The sequence below is a fragment of the Anguilla rostrata genome, chromosome 6, assembly GCF_018555375.3.
Source record: "Anguilla rostrata isolate EN2019 chromosome 6, ASM1855537v3, whole genome shotgun sequence".
Lineage (NCBI taxonomy): Eukaryota > Metazoa > Chordata > Actinopteri > Anguilliformes > Anguillidae > Anguilla > Anguilla rostrata.
Window position 1 is genome coordinate 49,916,442 of NC_057938.1, and position 17,866 is coordinate 49,934,307.

Consider the following 17,866-nt stretch of genomic DNA (forward strand, 5'->3'; position numbering starts at 1 on the left):
GAAGAACACCCAGCCGGCTCTCGGTGACACTTTTGGAGACAGACGCTCCCCCCACGGCGGCGTTAATGACAGCCAGCTGGCAGCGCCGGGAAACGGCGGCGTGCGAGCTGGCGGTCCGCGTGCGTGCGGTTTCTGCCCGCGCCCGCTTGGCGGGAAGGAAGGCGTCGTCGGAACCGGGGAACGGATTTCTTGCTGGTGCTCGGCGGGGGCCAGCGGAGACGCGTGCTTCTGATGAAAGGTTCACTCGAATTCAGTGTCAGATATGCCTCATGGGAAAATCAATCAAGAGCCCCAGCACAAAAAACATTATGCGAAATGAATACATTCCTTATTTCGCATTTGCGTTTTGTCATAACTGGAGAAGTTACTCTAAACAGCTTTTACTCTCATTGCTGAAGTTCATGCCTCTGCTCTGAGGGCTCTCTGAATATCTTATATATCACATTGCATTAACATTCATAATCTCAGCACGATGTCCCGTTCATGGTCTACATACAGGACCCCCAGAATGAATTATGACCATCTCCTTACGGTTCCATACCAATAATTTCAAATCCCCCCGACAAGGATTATAACCTCTAAATATGACTGCCACGCATCACCAAATTACATGAATATATGGCACAGCAACAGTCGATAATGCATGACAGACGCCATTTTTTTTCCTCTTACTCTACACTTCTGGGGGCCCCTATAAATCTCAGTGATTGCCATTACCCTGACAGAGTGTCTCGGGCATTAGCCTGGGTTCAGCCAATTCATCACAGGAACTGCAGCCAAGATGGCGGCCCGCGACAAAAACGCGGTGCGACGGCGAAACCGGTCCCAAGGTCAGTCGCGGCTTCGGGTCCTTTATTTGAAACTGGCGTAGTGTGACGGAGGGCAGGAGCACATTTTACACAAAGCCAGCCAGACATGACAAGAAAGCAGGACCGAGTCCTTCACGTACAACTAAGCTCCATATGAGAGGGTTCAGTCAGTCTCTTATAGAGAACACCGCTCAGTATGACGACGAACAGAACCAGCTCTTTATTTTAAACCCAGGTACGAACGACGGAAAGCAAGACCAGCCTGTGATTTTAAACCCAGCTCACCATGACGGAGTATTAAGCTGCATGAGGAGGTGCGGCCGTCCTAATGACTCAAAAGCGCATTCGTTCACACCGCAGATTTGTTTTTCTCGTCCGTTTTGTTTTACCGTTCTGAAGTCTCCTCTCCGTGCAACTAACGTGAAACACATTTATCATACAAAACTGCTATTCTGAAGACCAAAACCTTTACCACAACCGCACACACTGGGTGGCTTATAGGCGTTCTAGCCAAAGCTATTTCCTCAGATACAAAATGTACTATTTCCTCACACTCAAAAATGAAAAATATTTAATGTGGGGTCCAGTGGGGGAGTAGACGCATAATCAGATGGAAACAGTGGTTAGGCTTTTCCCTAATCTCTGCTGACTAGCCTGATTTAACAGCCAAAGAATATTACGACACATGCTTACTGGTGAGTATACCTACCCTAAGCTAAGACAGAAGAGAAGCACGCATTTAGCAGCTTCTTTACATAGAGCTGATTGGCGTGTGAAGAGTGGGGAGGTAGCCAAGCGTGACGCAAGGGCTCCAGGGGCACTCACTCTTTGGACTGGATCCCGTTGGCTCTGGCGGCGGCGTAGTGACTGCGGCCTTTGTGCTGCTCCACCGTTACGGCCCCGCCCACCTCGTCCAGGATGACGCCCGCGTGGACGGCCGCTTTGCACAGGACGGACGTCTGAAACGAGAGAGGGCCGGGTTCATTACGGACCGAAAGGACCGCAGACAAAAGGCAGGTGGGTCCCCAGCCAGCGGTGACGCGCGTACGCCTCTTAAAACTTTACAACCACGGCTCGCGAACCACCGCATTCACATTAGCAAAGCCCACAAAGCTTCCCATTTCCATAAATTAAGCCAAACTGGAATTAATGTTTTGTTAAAAAAAAAAAAGTTTTATTTCAAAAATGTCTATTAATATTTTTAAAGACATGGAACAAATTGCAAGAGAAATGGCAGCGTTCTGCTCAAAGCCGGTGGCGTCCCAGGATGTACGGGACAAAGAGCAGGATTTGATTTGTGATGCGACGCGGTCCGGATCGCTGCCTCGGAAGAGGAGGCTGCTCATAACTATATTTCAATCCTGTCACATTCGGAGATTTCACATCCAAGTGACAAAGCCCAACGAGCCAACAATTCACCAGATGACAGACGACGCTACTTCTCGTTCCTAGTGCTGCCGTATGTCTTTGTCTCCAATACAGCCTACAGTACACTTTTCAGTGCATTTCAGCAATAAAAAAACAGAGGGTTAAGTTCAGCTTTACGTAAGGCTTAATTAAATTAAAACGATAAAAATCTGTATTATGATTTCATTCAGGAACAAACAATTAAGAGCAATTGCAGCCAGCAGGAATGTTAAATGCTCTCTTCTCAGCACATCACTGAAGAAAGCAATACTTTGTTACAAGAAAATGCCTTCAAAATAACAGCCTTCAAGTGCCGGCTTAGAGCTGCAGCTGCTATTAAGGGCTGAGACAGGTATGAGAGAGGTGTTTTCATTTCATAAAGAGCAGACCTAGCGACTAACTTAGCACTTAAACAGCCTAACAGTCTAACAGCCCAGTCATTTCCTATATCGGGAAGGGGAGTTATGCGCTGTAATAAACAATAATAATTACGGTGCTGTGAATAGAGACCGTCCCCAGTAAATAGCTTAAATCTCCACGGGTTTGGACAATAGAAAGCGGCCGTAAACTCAGAGAATTCACAAACACTCCACATACAACCAGCTCTCCACGGTGACGTAACGAAGAGGGTCGGAATCGAGTAGCCTTAACTCCGCTAGATTTACAGGACGAGGAAAACCGGTGGTGATCGTTCTGTAGACGTTCGGTGAATAGACGCATTGCCCCACTAATTTGGAAGGACGACCAGTTTTCTAATTAAGTGCATGAAGCACCGCGCCGCCGTTACCGTGTGAAGGGGGTCGACCGCACATTAGCGTTCCGGTGATGTGAGGCAGGTTTTGGGGCCCATTAGCAGGGCAGCTTCTGGAACTCACGGACGGGGGTAACAGTGGATACTTTGTCCTTATCTGTCAAAACAGCTGGTCCCAATTCAGATTTAACTGCCTCATTAACCCAATGACATATAAACTGCCAGGTGATCATAAATAAAAGAATTCTGCATCGCTGTCACATGACATGTCTTCAATGCTTTGCCAGCCATGGCCCAGTTGTGGTCTTCCAACCAATCAGGGGCTTGTGCCAGATTACTGTGGGGGGTTCGAAGTTGCAGTGGTTGGATCAGATTTCTGCCACCTAGTCCAATTCTCTTCTGGACAGGAGATTTCCCTGGCTTATCAGGGTTTCTTACACAAGTTAAAAGTGGCATTTAGCAATCACAATCATTCTTTGCTCTGCTTCTCCAATACAGAATCAATAAAAGAAAGACCAAATCCATTGACCAAATCCATTTTAAAACATCAATTATGTGCCATTTCATCAAATTAGATACAGCACTGAAAGAAATCCAGTCTTGAGGCAACTTATGAATTTTGATGCATGGAGAATTTGTGCACCACACAACCTTACTCTTTTGTCTTGACAAAAAATAAAACATTTAGCCAAAGCCCACAGTAATCATTGCAGTTCTGTAAAATGAAAATCTTCTTCATTTTAAACCTTCCAATTAAATCAATCAGGGATACTGGACAGAGTTCGGAACCCTAGCAAAAAAGAAAACTCTGATCATTCAAACACATAAAAGAATAATGGGATTGTATTTTAAAAAACCCATAACGGGCACTGGTGAACACCAGGTCAGTAAATATCCAATAGAGCAGGAGGCTAATGTAAACAAGCACTGCAGGGCCTGCCTCTCACTGGGGCAGAGAGCACTGTGGGTAAAGTCCCCGCAGGTGATCCTCCAAACAAGGTTCCTTTTTTAAATATGAAAAGGTGACCTTTGCTAAGAGGAACATGCTATTCCTTCAGCGAGCGCATTCATACATGATGCATTCTAATTAAGGTGAACCGTGGGGGCAGCGTGTATCCAGAGTCCTTTACATATGACGCAGGAAGAGTAGATCAGCAGTGCTTTTGAATGCATTCAGTTATCAAAGTGGGCACATTTGAACCAAAGCTTATCATTAACCCCCAGCGTGCTGTGGCAAACAGACCTCTTTTAGCACCAGGTTGTAAATGGTGCTGCAAGCGCTCGTATAGGCACATTAACCAATGACAGCTTTGACCAACAGTTCACTTCTACATTTTATCTCAAGGTAATATTTTATATGGTTACCCAACGGAAGATTGTATATGAAAGATCTGTGCACAAAACAAAGCTTTATATAGAGGTGGCCTGCAGGTAATAGGAGAAGCCAATCAGCCGTTTGATTGGATAATGTATGCAAATGCAGTTGGTACATTGCCTTTTACAATAGAGTAGGATACTTGAAATCAAATCATAATTACAGAATGGTGTTTATTTAAAAGCAAATCAAGTGTGCATATTTATTCAACTGAAACAAAGATGCTGAAGTTTCTGCCTTCATATTTGAAGTACAGCAAACTAATCTGCAAATAAATTGGCTATTGACAAAACTAGCAACTAAAAACATAGTATACAGACCACCCTAAGCATAAAGATAATAAAACTGTATGTATGGCACATGAATAGGTACTCCTATAAACCCCCAATAGTGACCTCCCTCACACCCAGATAAGCATGAAAAATGTAACGAAAATTCCACCAGTAGAGGCAGAACCAATGAAATATAACCTGTGGCGTAACCCACAAAGTTTATGTTGTCAGCCTAAATCTGAAAGCAAACAGAACACAGGTCAGGTCTGCCTGTTCCTCCCATAGCTGACCGCTGTAGACCCCCCCAGACCCACTTCCTCCCGCTGTCTCCCCTAAGCCTGAGGGGCTAGGCAAACTGACCGATCGTCAGAGCCACACACCGCCCCGAGGGCAGTCTCCTCTGGGGGGGCTCGGGAAAACCCCCTCCAGATAGGAGCTCTTCAGCTTCCTTCCTGGAAGATTCCCGCGCACACAGCAAAATCCTCTGCGGAAAATCAACTCCTACAGAGTTTTCCATGTCACCTCCCACCCACCACCCCCTCCGTCATGCATTTCCTCCGCAGGCTCCCACTGGCCACCTTCAAATCCAAAAGCTCTGGTGTTGGTGTAAACAGCTGCTAAAGGACCTACGCCCCCATACCTTCAGGTCATGGTCCAGCCCTACGCCTCAACCCGTGTTCTACGCTCTGCTGTTGCCAGGCGCCGAGCGTTTCCTCCCGCGACAACCTGGTCATCGCGGCTCCCGGCCTTGAGTCTACTCTCTACTGGCTCCCCAACGGTGGAGCGACCCGCCCACCACAGTCAGGACACCAGAGTCCCTCTCTAGCTTCTGACCTAACCTGAAGACCCATCTCTCACAAACCCCCCCCCTTGTCCATCCCAATTCCAATATTTTCACCCATCTACCCAATATTCTCCAATCCCAAAAACAAAAATACATTTGAAAAATGATTTTAAAACTCCAACATCTCTTCCACAGGTATTTTTATTTTGTTGGCACTCATCTGGATAAGAGCGTTAAATGGCTTACTTAATATAAATTCAAATGGACAGAGTACCTTGAACCTGGTGTAGAGTCCAACTCTGAGCTGAATTAACCCTGAGGGATTTTACAGGTCATCATTACTCAGACTACAGGAATATCACTCATCATCTTCTGCTCCTCCGCACGGCTGGACAGGAAAGGTCTACCTACGCTCAGGATATGGTGAAAGATCCTTTTTCTTTCTTTCTTTTTAGAATAAATGATGGAATACTCTGAAAATACACCAGAACTCAGTTGTGACAGAAAAATAATTGGAGCCAATGGCCCGGCTTCGGATGTTCTGCTTTCTTTTGTACAAAACACACTTGTGAAATGATGTAATAACATGGCTCTTCTTGCTGGTTGGGCTGAATGGAAGGGGAAACAGTGAGCTTCATTTCCTAAGCTGTGCGCACACTGTATTTAACAGGCTGGAATATATAAACTTTTTTTTACAAAGTAAAAAATCTGTGAATTGGGTGTACAGCGTGTGCCGACTCAGTTACCAGCACATGGTCGTTAGCTCGGCATGTTGCAGTATGTGACCACAGAGGCCCATTAAACCACCCATTGCCTCGGGCCACTGGGGAGGCTTGTGATGTAACAAAAACGGCCAACCGTAATCTGCGGCAGAAGTATGCACAGTTACATAAACAGCTTTCTGTCTGAGGACGCTGTGAAAGAACCAAACTACGGGTAACAATGCCCCCGCAGGCCAAAGCCACCCCAACCCCCCCCCCCACAATCACTCACACACACACACACACACACACACACACACACACCACACACACACACACACACACACACACACACACACACACACACACACACACACACACACACACACACACACACACACACACACACACACACACACACACACACCCCACCCCCGCTTCCTCAGGGCTGCGTAGGCCTTGTTGCAGGAACACAGCAAACTCTTCCTCTCCTGATAAAAATCACGAGAGCAGCAAAACAGTTCCGCACCAAACAGACAACAGGCTGCGGGGGCACAATAAAGCAGCGGAACCTTTGGCCCCTGCGTTTCTTAGCAAACATGCCCCCCCCCCCCGCCCAACCCCCACCTCCACCCCCGTTCACTCCACCCTCCGCACCTGTGCAGAGGCGGCCCCCGCTCTTAGAGCCGGGGGAGCAGATGTTCGTCCTGACGGAAGACAGCAGTGGGCGACTGTAAACAAACAAGTGTGCGGCCAGGTGGGGGTGGGGGTTTTGGGAAGGGGGGGGGGGCAGGCGTAACCTGTCAGGGCCCAGATCGGGGGCCACGTTTGCAGGGGCTGCACGCTTGGCTTGTAAAAGCCCCTTTCGCCCACATTTGTAAAGGGGGGGGGGGGAAAGCTGACTTTTGAGACTTTGATTTTGGCCAAATCCCCAAAGTGTGCCTCGTGGCAGCCGAAAGAGGGCAAAGAGGAAAAACACACTCTCTCACTCACGTGTCTGTAGCCCTGCGCAACGTCCCCGGACACGTCCCCGGCCACCGCTTTGCATCCTGCCGGACAGTACTTCCTGTAAGACGGGACAACAATGCGGCACGCTCCGTGAGCACCTTCTCTCTGCATCCTGCCAAACAGCTCCGCTCCATATTAGTACACCGGTGCGACATCTTTCCATGATTCACACACCCGTGAGAGCGTCTGTGTTAGCTTAGCACAGAGACAACAACAGGCAAATTTAGATTGCTTCACGGCCTCATGAACACGGAAAACACAGGCAAACATAAACAGTGTGACTAATACAGTAATGCCTTAATGATTATCTGAAGAGATATTATTCATGGCGAAAATAGCAAAAATGTTGTCGTTCGTTTATGTGTCTTCTAGAGAAGAAATCTAACGAAAGGCTGCTGGCCTTTTGGCCACTTCAGACACACGGCTACACACTCAGGAGACTACCTGCAATACTGTCGTCCCAGACACTCTATTACAGGCCTAACGCTGTCTCATAAGTGACCAGCCAGACATCACGTCAGCACTGTCTGAATTCCAGAGACTAAGAACACACACAAACACCCACGCACGCAGACAGACAGAAGGGCGGGCGGGCGGACAGACGGATGGACAGACACAGACAGACGCAAGCGGCGATTTAAACGCAGAGGACTCACGTGTACTTTGAGGTTGAGAAATGGCTGCCTTTGTCCAGGCAGGTGAGCAGATCTGGGAAGAGACAGAACAGGAGACACATTGTAGGAGGCAGACAAGGCGACGGCTCGATACAGGCTGGTAGGATGGAGCATACACAGGCAACCAACCGCAGAACAGCCATTAAAAAAAAACACCAAAACAGGACAACGTACCCAGTTCCTTTCCTCTGTTTTCCCTATCACAGACGCACACATATCGCACGCCAACCGACCAGGGACCCACACGCGTGTCCTCACTTTCACCGCACACACCACACACAACAGGGTAGAGAAGAGCAAAAGCTCCGACACATCCAAAGCACAAAGAACGTTCCCCAGCTAACACACAATGTTCTCGCAATGCTGCTGCCGTGCAGTGGCAATGTTATAACATTCACAAAACATTCCGGTAACGTTGCGAGAATGTTTTGGGGGTAGCCGGGCCGTTTCCGGGGGAGGGTGTGAGGGAAGATATCAGCGGTTTTAGACCAGGCAGAGCGCTAAGCTGCTGAAACGTGTCAATGCGCTGACCGTCAGGGGATCCGCGATCCTGCGGGATTTACCCTGAGGAGAGGAACAGAGACATGCCCCTGCACAGGCCCCGCCGCCCCGAGGCAGCGACCGCTAGCCCACAAAAGCGTCACGCGCAGAGGACGCGGAGCAATTACATTTCCAACATCGACACCTGCCATCCGCCATGGTTATTACACGTGAAAGAGATCCTTCAACCCTGTGTGACCCAGCAATGCAGACATTCCTCGCCAGCTTAATGTGCAAGAGCCATTTGATTTGCAAATAACAGTTCCAAGCTATGAAATCGGTGTCATCAGCCCAAGGCTCTCCACACCTGCACATGCAAAATCTAGCACCTGGAGCAGAGCAGTATTATGTTTTATTTTATATTACCAAAATCTATTTAACCCTTGGAAGAGTAGGTGTTTTGGAATGTTTCTTCAACATTCCAAGTCAGTGTTCTAGAGCTCCACTGTTTTCAGTTACCAGTAGTTGTTCAACATTCCAAACATTCTAGAATGTTTAGAACATTCTAATCACATATTTGTGATCTTACGCATTCAAGGGTTAACAACGCTGAAAGCACACACGTTAACTGAACGAAACGAGGCAAAATGGCTGCAGTTCGACAAGCAGGAGAGTTGGGCCTCACCCTTGTGATCCCTCGTAGCGTAGGACAGGAGAAACCCTCGGCCAGAGATGTGAACTCCGCTCTGGAACTGGACGGTGATCTCATTGGAGTCGACGAGCACCGTGTCTCTGGGCTGCGTCTTCAGGTTCCCACAGGACGGCCCGAACACTGAAACACCGTCAAGCAGCCTGTCACTCAAGAGCAGACGCAAGGTTCTGAAAGTGCCACGTGCTAAAAACCACTTCGGCTTTTTCCAGCCTGGAAGCCCTTGGAAGATGCTGAACTGTATTAATTTACTTCTTGTGAGTCTCCATTGAAAATTTTAACAAAGATCCTCAAGTAACTTATTGATATGCAGAGCCTTGATACTACACTGCCAACAAAAAAAAAAAAAAGTATCATCCCAAAATAACAATGTGTCAAACTCTTTTCAGCAAGATGGGGTATGTCTGGGGTATGATGATGGTGATGAGGAGGATGAGGAGAAGGATGATGATGATGAGGACCCTTACAGAGCAGTCCTAAGGCAAGATACAGAAATACAGCAACTCCCAGAAGCACTGTGAGATACTGCTGACATCATCCCAAAGGGTGTGGGAGATCCTTTCAGCGAGATCGTCTGCGGTACAAAGATAATGAGGTCCTGAGGTGAGATGTCTCACCAGAGGTCAACGGCACTGCCCTGAAAACGGTCACCCGAGCCCCCTCTTCCTCCCTCCCTTTCAAACAAAGGAGAAAATATGTTTCCCCTTTTGCGCCCGAGGCCGGAATTAGGACTATAAATAATTTGTACAGTGGACAAAAGGAGGTAAAGACACCCAGGGGGCCCCGGGGCCATCTCAAAGAGAGCGTTGCCGTGGCGAGGCCCGGCTATAATGGAGCTTCCGTCTCGACGGCTCCCATCTTTCACCTGACGCGCCCGAAACACAATGCGCGGCTCATCGCCCCGACAGGCGGCGGCTCTTCCTGCGAAAGACCGTCATGCCTGCCCCTTAATCCGACGTTACAAAGACCCGAGGTGACTGGCGGTGGAGCTCAGAACCCGGCACGTCTGACTCCGATTCGACACGACCAAACTTTCAACGGCGCGAAACGTCGTAATTGGAGTGAAACTTCGACGGACGAAAAACGCGTTTCGTGTTCCGGCATGTTTTCAGAGGATCGGTTAACCTCGACTTGATATCAAAATCAAAGTACTGGCACTGCAATGTGCTACAGAGCTCACTAAAACTTTTTGAGGGAAACCCATTCCTCCTAACGTTTGTCTTCCTAGATTTGGCATAATCGTATGCACTGGGCTATTTTATTATTTTTCTGACTGGTCAGTGGTAAACACACTGACACGGTTAAATACTCCAGGAAGCCTGCTTTTGGTAAGCTACACTCTCTCTTAACAGAAGGAGTAATATTTAGCAATGGCGGTTCATAACATATATTCAAATTAGGGGATTTTATGCATTATTTAAATTAAGTTCAAATTTGGAAAATATGATTCATAGGTATGTAAGTAATGACACATGCCATTTGAGGACCATCCCAAATTCTTTAGAATCCAATGTATGTAAACTATGTTCAACCATTCAATCTGAGTAATTTGGTCCAAAACACTTCCTGTACATGGCTTGAATCACATGGCGATGCATCATAAAAATTTTTCGCCACAGTTGTTTGTCATGCGCTGGGAAAGTCTCTTTCCACCGTGCTAGCGGGGCGCGGGCGGCATTAGCGACAGCTCGGCCCCCCAGGCTGGTTTTCGGTTGAGATCCCGTGACATCCTGGGTTCTCCAGACACGGCAGTCGCCATTACTCACAGGACCGTGTGACTGCCGAGACAGCGCAACCCCTCACTCCCCCCAAAAAAACCCCTCACTCCCCCAAAAACCCCCCACCCCCTGCCTGAGACGCGGGGTGATAAACGCTGCCTGTTATAGGCCGCTCTAGCCCCGCGTCCCGAAAAACAGAAGCCCCGCCGAGTCGCCGTCTGACGGGCCGGGATGAGTAATTCCCGCGTGCGTCTCCTCTTTTCCTTCCTCGTCTCTCCCGACTCTTCCTCAGGGCAGGAACGGGCTAACACGCAAGATGAGGTCCACCAAACGCCTGGTCTTTAGAAACGCTTCCTTACGCCTTATTGACCCCAAGCTTTGTCAAGGACACTCAACAGGAAATTAAAAAATGAACACTTCGTTTAAAAATGTGTCTTTAATTAGCGACGAGCAACAATAGGTCTCCAATAAATAGGCCTCTCCAAATCTAGATAACGCACTTCTAAAGTAGCTAGCTTTGACAGAGCTTCTAACTGACTAAAGAGCAATAACTGACATTTTGGTTCCTTTGAGTTTGACATTTCCACTAATGCCTGCCCCTTAAGTTTGTACTGTGTATCAATGTTCAATTTAACCAATTTGTATAATGAATTGATTTTTCAGCTAATTTTATGGTCCTATATTATCAGCTTTCTGCCAAACAATAGTTGTGTTCAATTGATTTGTCATTATAGAACCAATAATGACAAACAATTGATCGCATAATTACTGTTCGCCAGATAACTAATACGACTTGCTGATAAGCAGGCTAGTCAGTTAAGACCAAATCTGAGCCATTTTGCTTTGACCCGTTACAAACACTGGGCCCCTGCTGCGGTCCTTAGGAGCAGAACAGGCAACCGCTCCTCTAAACACCAAACACAATGACTTCCTGACCACCTGCCCCCTTTCCTGAGTCCTGCGGGGAAAAACAGACGCAAAAATAGACTCCCAGACATGTGGATCTCTCATTTGTGGTGAACTCCCCCAGGAGCTGAAGCTGGCGGCTGCGGCTAACAAGGTCCGGCTACCTAAATCGGGCCTGTGGGGTTCGAAGGTGCGCGGCCAGCTTACCGCCAATTCCACACAATCCGACACTTCTGACTACACACCTGACCAGCGCAAGGTCTTCCAGCAAACAACACAGTTCAGGCAGAGAAAGCTCCGCTATCAGTGACGGTACTTATAAACTTTCATTTAAGCAGGTCCGCCTATTATCAATCAATCAAATTCAATCAATCAAATTGTATTTATACAGCGCATTTCACAGCGATTGTCACAATATGCTTCACAGACAACCCTGGCCTAAACCCCCACAGGAGCAAGCCTAAAGCAACAATGGCAAGGAAAACCTCCCTGTGGCAGATGGGAAGAAACCTCGGAAAGGAACCAGGCTCAAGGGGGAAACCCATTATCATCTGGTCGGATCAGGGAGTCGATTCATCTAACTTTAATTTTGTATGGCCCCATTTAAAAACAGGCTGTCGCACAGTTCTTCACAGCACACATTTTCTAGAGAGAATTAAGAAGAAAAGAAAAACAGGAAAACCCCCAATTGAGTCAATTTAGAAGCAAACTAGAAAAGTATTCCCTGACCCAAAATAACTCTGGTCAGAAGCGACTCTAGCCCCCTTTCCTCAACCCTCCTAAAGAGCATTAACGGATTCCTGTTTCCTCTAGGTGCTCGGTGGTCGGCTATATAAGGGGCATCCACTCAGGTCTATAATTAGAAAAGTACACAACTTTGCCCTGCTGACCTCAGTAGAGCGATTACGGAAACGGTCGCCATGCGCGATTCCCCGAGACAAAGCCCCGGCTTGCGTTGAGGCCTCAGCGCAGCCAGCGCAGTCATGAGGTGAGTTCCGCGCGCGAATCCGAGACGAAGGCCCACCGCGACTCACCGGGGTCGCCGCCGTAGGCCCCTTGGAGGACCACGACGTGGTCGGAGTCGCACTGCTTGGCCTCGATGTCCAGGTCGGCGAACTTCAGGAGGACGCCGGCGCCCCCGGCCAGGCGGATCTTCACCTGGCACCAGGTGTTGTTGGGGTAGGTGCCGGGGTAGTTCTTGGAGGAGATGACTCCGCTCTCGGGGCCCAGGACGGCGTGGCCACAGTCGTCTCCTGCTCGGATAGGAGGAGGAGGAGGCGGAAATGAGCGATCGCAAAACTCAATGCCGATCTCACAAGTTCAGACAAAGAATTTGCAGAGAACAAACGCATGTTTACAGACAAAAAAAAGGTTTTCTGGGCACCACCATACTGTTGGCATCCTGAAAAACTAATAATCACCGAAAAGGCTAGTTTTTGGGAATTACAAAAATAGTCTTTAGAACATTACATTAGACAAGTTTTAGTTACAAGGGTGTTCTGAATGAACTTTATTGCTCAAAACGCCATGAGTGCTTCTGTACTTCACAGCTTGTTTCAATCCACATTTTTCTTATTTAACCAAACTATCATATTTCGCAAAACAGTGGTATGTTCACCAAGCCAACGGCCAATGAAGCCAGCTAACAAAACCGAACAACTGCAAAGAGGTCTCCTTATACCATAAAATGTGACAGAAATGAGCAACCCTGGATAATTACTAATTATGGCAATAAAACTAGTTTCAACAGGTCAACAGGGAATCAAATGCCTACATTTTATTGCACCAGACAAAGGCACAGCAGAAAAAGCTAGCAGAAACCATGCTAATCACATAATAGTGAGTCAGGGTGAGGCAACACTGGCTTCACAGAGCTACAAGTCAAAACACATACAGTGACTCCACACAACCAGTGTGCCTCTGAACGTACCAGTTAGGGAAAAATCCATGAGAAAAACTGAGCCTCAAATCCTGCATTCTGTTAAGTGGGAGGAAAGACTGGGTCAGGATTTAACTAAATTTTGCCCTTAACTTTACCTTACAAAAAAAAGTGTTGGCTTTTTTTCATGAAAACAGTTAGGTAGGTAGTACATGCTGGTGGTTATTAAACTCGACAAACTGTACACGTGAAGGTAAAAACAAACACCTGTATTTTGCTTCCCTGTATAAAGTGTCAGTTTTCGGAACGCGCTGCTTATACAAAATGTATTACTTTTGTTATTATTGACAGTCAAAGTTTGCGGACGCCAGTTGGCTGAATCCGAGACAGTTGGCCACCTGACACGGCACACCTCGCTCACGCTGTGGTTAATCAGCCGTCTCGGAGGGCGAGGAGCCGACACCTGCGACTGCACCGGCACGCCAGTCAAGGGACCGCTTCACAGCTGCGTCGCCCGTAACTGCCTAACGGAAATCTACCGCTTTGAACGTGTTAACTGCTTTTCTGTTCACAAAAGCCGGGAAATCAATAGCGGGCGTTGTAGCGCAACGGCCTTTCTTTTTGGACAGAGGCGAGCACAAAGCGGAACTCTAAAACACTCCTCACCGGGGGAAACGCTGCGAAAATAAAAGCTCCGACTCGACGCTGCTTGTCGTTACCGCACCCTTAGCGCGTTAGCAGCCAGACAAGGGAGCCTATTATGGTACCAGTTGGCCAGAGTCCAAAAGAGGTTGCGCGGGTGACTGAAAAAGTACTGGAGAAACATAAACAGGATGCCGCTACCTGAGAGCAGGTGCTAGACCACTGACATCATAATCCTACCGCTGCCAGGCCCCACCTAAACACTTCTGACCACAGTACTGCAAAGGCTACTACCCTGCCGAGGAATTATGAAATGGAGCTCTGCACGACAACACTGAACTCAGTGTGTTTAAGGGCAGTGTGTTTAAGGGTTAATGGTAATGGCTGTGTTCCTTTCAATAACAATCTGGCGGTCCTCATTAAGCTGCACAAAGAGGTTTTCTTAAATGCATTCACCCAGAGAAAGTGTGTAGGTGGAGGTTGCCAAGCAGTTATCACACAGCTCTGCAAGTGTCATTTACTTGGTGCAGATTGTCCAAACAACAGTTCGGATGGAGCGTCAGGACAATGATAACCTCCACCACATGTTGAGGAACAACGGCAAGATTAAATATTAACAGCTTTTCTTCAAAAAAGGAACAAAATACAGGTTCATTTAAATGCTGACACCATTTCCATTTTCAGACTGTTAAACTGCATACATTCTACAAAAGACAAGAAAAATACAGAAACTTGTGTGGGATAAAATGTACAAAACCAACTTATTCTACAGGATAATTACCTGACACTTCAAAACAGGCCTTTATAACAGACATTTTCATGCAACGTTTTTAGACCAAAACTGCATTCTATGACTCACTAGCTATATGTTTAATTAGTACAGAGCTTTGTCCTCGTGCCATCTGAAGCACAATTATCCACTGTGTGCACACCTACACATCTTTTTTTTGCTCCAAGTAAGCATTACAAATTCACATCTGACTCAGGGCATGGTCGTGCGTGCACGAGCACCGCGATGGCAGCCTGACGTGCACGGTAATATCAGAAAGGACGTCACGCCAGAACTTCAGGGGTGCCAAATAACCACCGCAATTAACTTAAACGAACAGTATACACGCACGGGCGCGCGCGAGCACACACGAAACATCAAGAACTGACAGACTGGACAGATCTGGCAGCCCTCCTTGGGCCACTGAACGTAGTGGGACTGCAGCGCGAGTGCTTAGGCATGCGTGGAGCTCCTTCGCATTCCTCAGCGGTGAGGGGACTGACCGTCCCCTCCGGCGCAGTGCAACAATGGCACAGGCTCGCAGGCACAATGGGACGACCGCCGCATTGTCATTCCCATGACACCCCAGCCTACCCAACGGACCTCTGGGCAGGCAAACGCTGGGAACGTGAAATGAAATCTCGGCCGCCAACCCCGCTGTCAGTGTGATGTAGAGTCCCAGAGGCAGGTCCAGGCAAAGTCAAACACCTCAAAGGTCTACATGCTTTCCCTTTTAAAGAATGCAACTGTTTTATTAACATTTAAACCACCTTCATTGACTCCGACATAGATTATTAGTGTAACTGTGCAACCACCGAAAATTAAAAGAAAAACTACTCAATGCACAACAACGTTGACAGCGGTCTTCCCATACCAACGCCTGATAAGTCCGTTGCAACACGAACTCTACTTCAGATAAGTAAACTGGCAAGCGCGTACAAGCGCAACACACGAACAGGAGACAGCATAACAGCAGTACGTGTTGAATAAGCAAGATAGGCTACACACCAGTATTACCACTTCATGGCAACACGACGGCTGAGGTCGTTTCAAACTTGTAAGGTGCACATGACTAAAAGGTGGTTATAGACTATGAAAATGCGAATTCCATTTCTAATCATTTGAAACAGTAAAAGCAACTACAATGCTTCAAAATGAGCAGAACTAACCGGAATGAAATTAAACGTTTTAACCATCCTGCAACCATTTAACATTTTAAAATTACTGATTTATTTGCCATTTTTGCCAGTGGAAATGGTCGTGACCACAGAAACTGTTTTGGTTTTCAACCCATGCATTAACGCGTCCTGCTGCAGAGTTTTATCTTACATTTATTTGTCCCAATAGCGCAACATCCATCATTTATAAATCTTGTACAATACAGGCCTGGTCGTGGCAGAAGTTAGCAGATGACAAAACTAATAGGGTAATCTGAGGAAAATTAATTCGTTCATTTCCCACGCCAAGAAAGCACTACATGGATCGATGTTTTTTGTCATTTCCCTCGACAAAAGTTCTGAATCCCCAGAATTCGTTGAAATGACAGTTTGGCGGCACACAGCCTAAATATGGAACTCAACAAAACCCCCACAGCAACCTTTTAGCGCGGACATGTGATGTTTCAGCTTTGTATAGTTTTAGCCGGCAGATCAGCCAGGAGAGGTTCAGTTCCAAATTGTAGGAACAGTCGGCATAGCTACAATGTGTTAACCCTTTACCGTCACAAGTATTCCAAGAAGCGTAACGTCCAGTAAAATCTCTGAATTAACAGCTAACCTTGTCCCAATAGCCTACGGCTTCGACTTCATTTTATGCATGGTTAATATATAAAAGTCTTGAATGTTTTGTTTTCCGAAGAGCGCTTCAGGTTTAACCAAACGTCTGCATTCACTAGCCGCTAGCTAATGTTACTTACCCGGTTTCTCACCAAACAGCAAAGAAAGTGTGGAGCAAACGAAAAAGAATCCATAAAGTTTTTCGTTTCCAGACATCTCGGCTGTTAATCTCTGCGAAACAGCGACGAGATGTAGAGAACATTTGCGAATCCTCAGTAAAACATTTCCTTTCGCGTGCAGATTTTCCCTCGCTGAGTTTGGGAGCTCGACGAGCCGCACTGAAGTCCTGCTTGCCCCTCCAAACACTGGTTCCTTGAATGAACTCTTCCGGATTTCTCCCACAGGCGGCACCCAGCGGTCACTCGACCTGTCTGACTGCTTTTGAGGAGCACACTCACCATAGTCGAAACAATCAGCGCACATAGGCCTAGTATTTATCGATCACAGTGTATATTAAGGTTTTCTATAATACTAAGTTATGAGTGAGAGGACTGGCGACATATACCAAAAACTTTTGATTTATAAAAGTCATATCCTCAGGCTGACTGAAAGTAGAATTATGCATTAATTTGAATTATTTTATGTTGTGGATGAAAGTTCTGGAATAATAAATACAGACCTTAAAAAAATATGTATACATATGCAAATTATGTGTCGTATTTTAAATGGGAATATAATAATTGCAAATGCTGTACTGTTGGTTGTGGTTGGTTTACAGATATTTACTGGTACAATACTGCCCTCCGCTGGGTCAAGAAATAATTACACATTGACGGTACAATACCAGCTCAGGCATCTACCTACCTAACAGATGCCATTCTTTCACTTTGACTGGGCAAGATGACCACTGTTTTGATCCATGGTAGCTTCAAGTCTGATACGTCACAGTGTATTGTAGTCTGGTAGTTTTCTGTCTTTTCAATCACCCAAGCATCAAATGGCAGAGCTCCACAGGTTCACACCAGTGAAAGCTGATGAGATAAAGTAAAAAAAAAAATTTAAAAAAAGAACATAATTTACCCTTGGATTGCTGAGTCAAAATTATTTATCATAACTCAGTTTCTTTGTTACAATTATGTGTAATAATTTTATATTGAAATGTACAAAGACACTGTTGATGCTAAAATTAAACAAGATTGAGGAATCT

General features: G+C 46.7%; 1 protein-coding gene across 3 annotated transcripts in view; it reads right to left on the reverse strand.

Annotated features, from left to right (window-relative positions):
• The window catches only part of dcbld1 (discoidin, CUB and LCCL domain containing 1), a 29,747-nt gene extending 12,659 nt beyond the window's left edge, over positions 1–17,088 (reverse strand). For 2 of the 3 annotated variants that reach the window (XM_064340320.1, XM_064340319.1), the window contains exons 1-6: positions 16,800–17,088; positions 12,629–12,847; positions 8,947–9,093; positions 7,764–7,815; positions 7,093–7,165; positions 1,635–1,768 (exon numbers count right to left, since the gene is read on the reverse strand). In XM_064340320.1, coding sequence (XP_064196390.1) covers positions 1,635–1,768; positions 7,093–7,165; positions 7,764–7,815; positions 8,947–9,093; positions 12,629–12,847; positions 16,800–16,875 — 701 coding nt within the window. In that variant the 5' untranslated portion in view covers positions 16,876–17,088. Of the gene's footprint in view, positions 1–1,634; positions 1,769–7,092; positions 7,166–7,763; positions 7,816–8,946; positions 9,094–12,628; positions 12,848–13,524; positions 13,559–16,799 lie in introns of those variants that run through there. The other variant, XM_064340321.1, reaches the window with a different exon arrangement.
• Between the last annotated feature and the right edge of the window lie 778 nt (positions 17,089–17,866).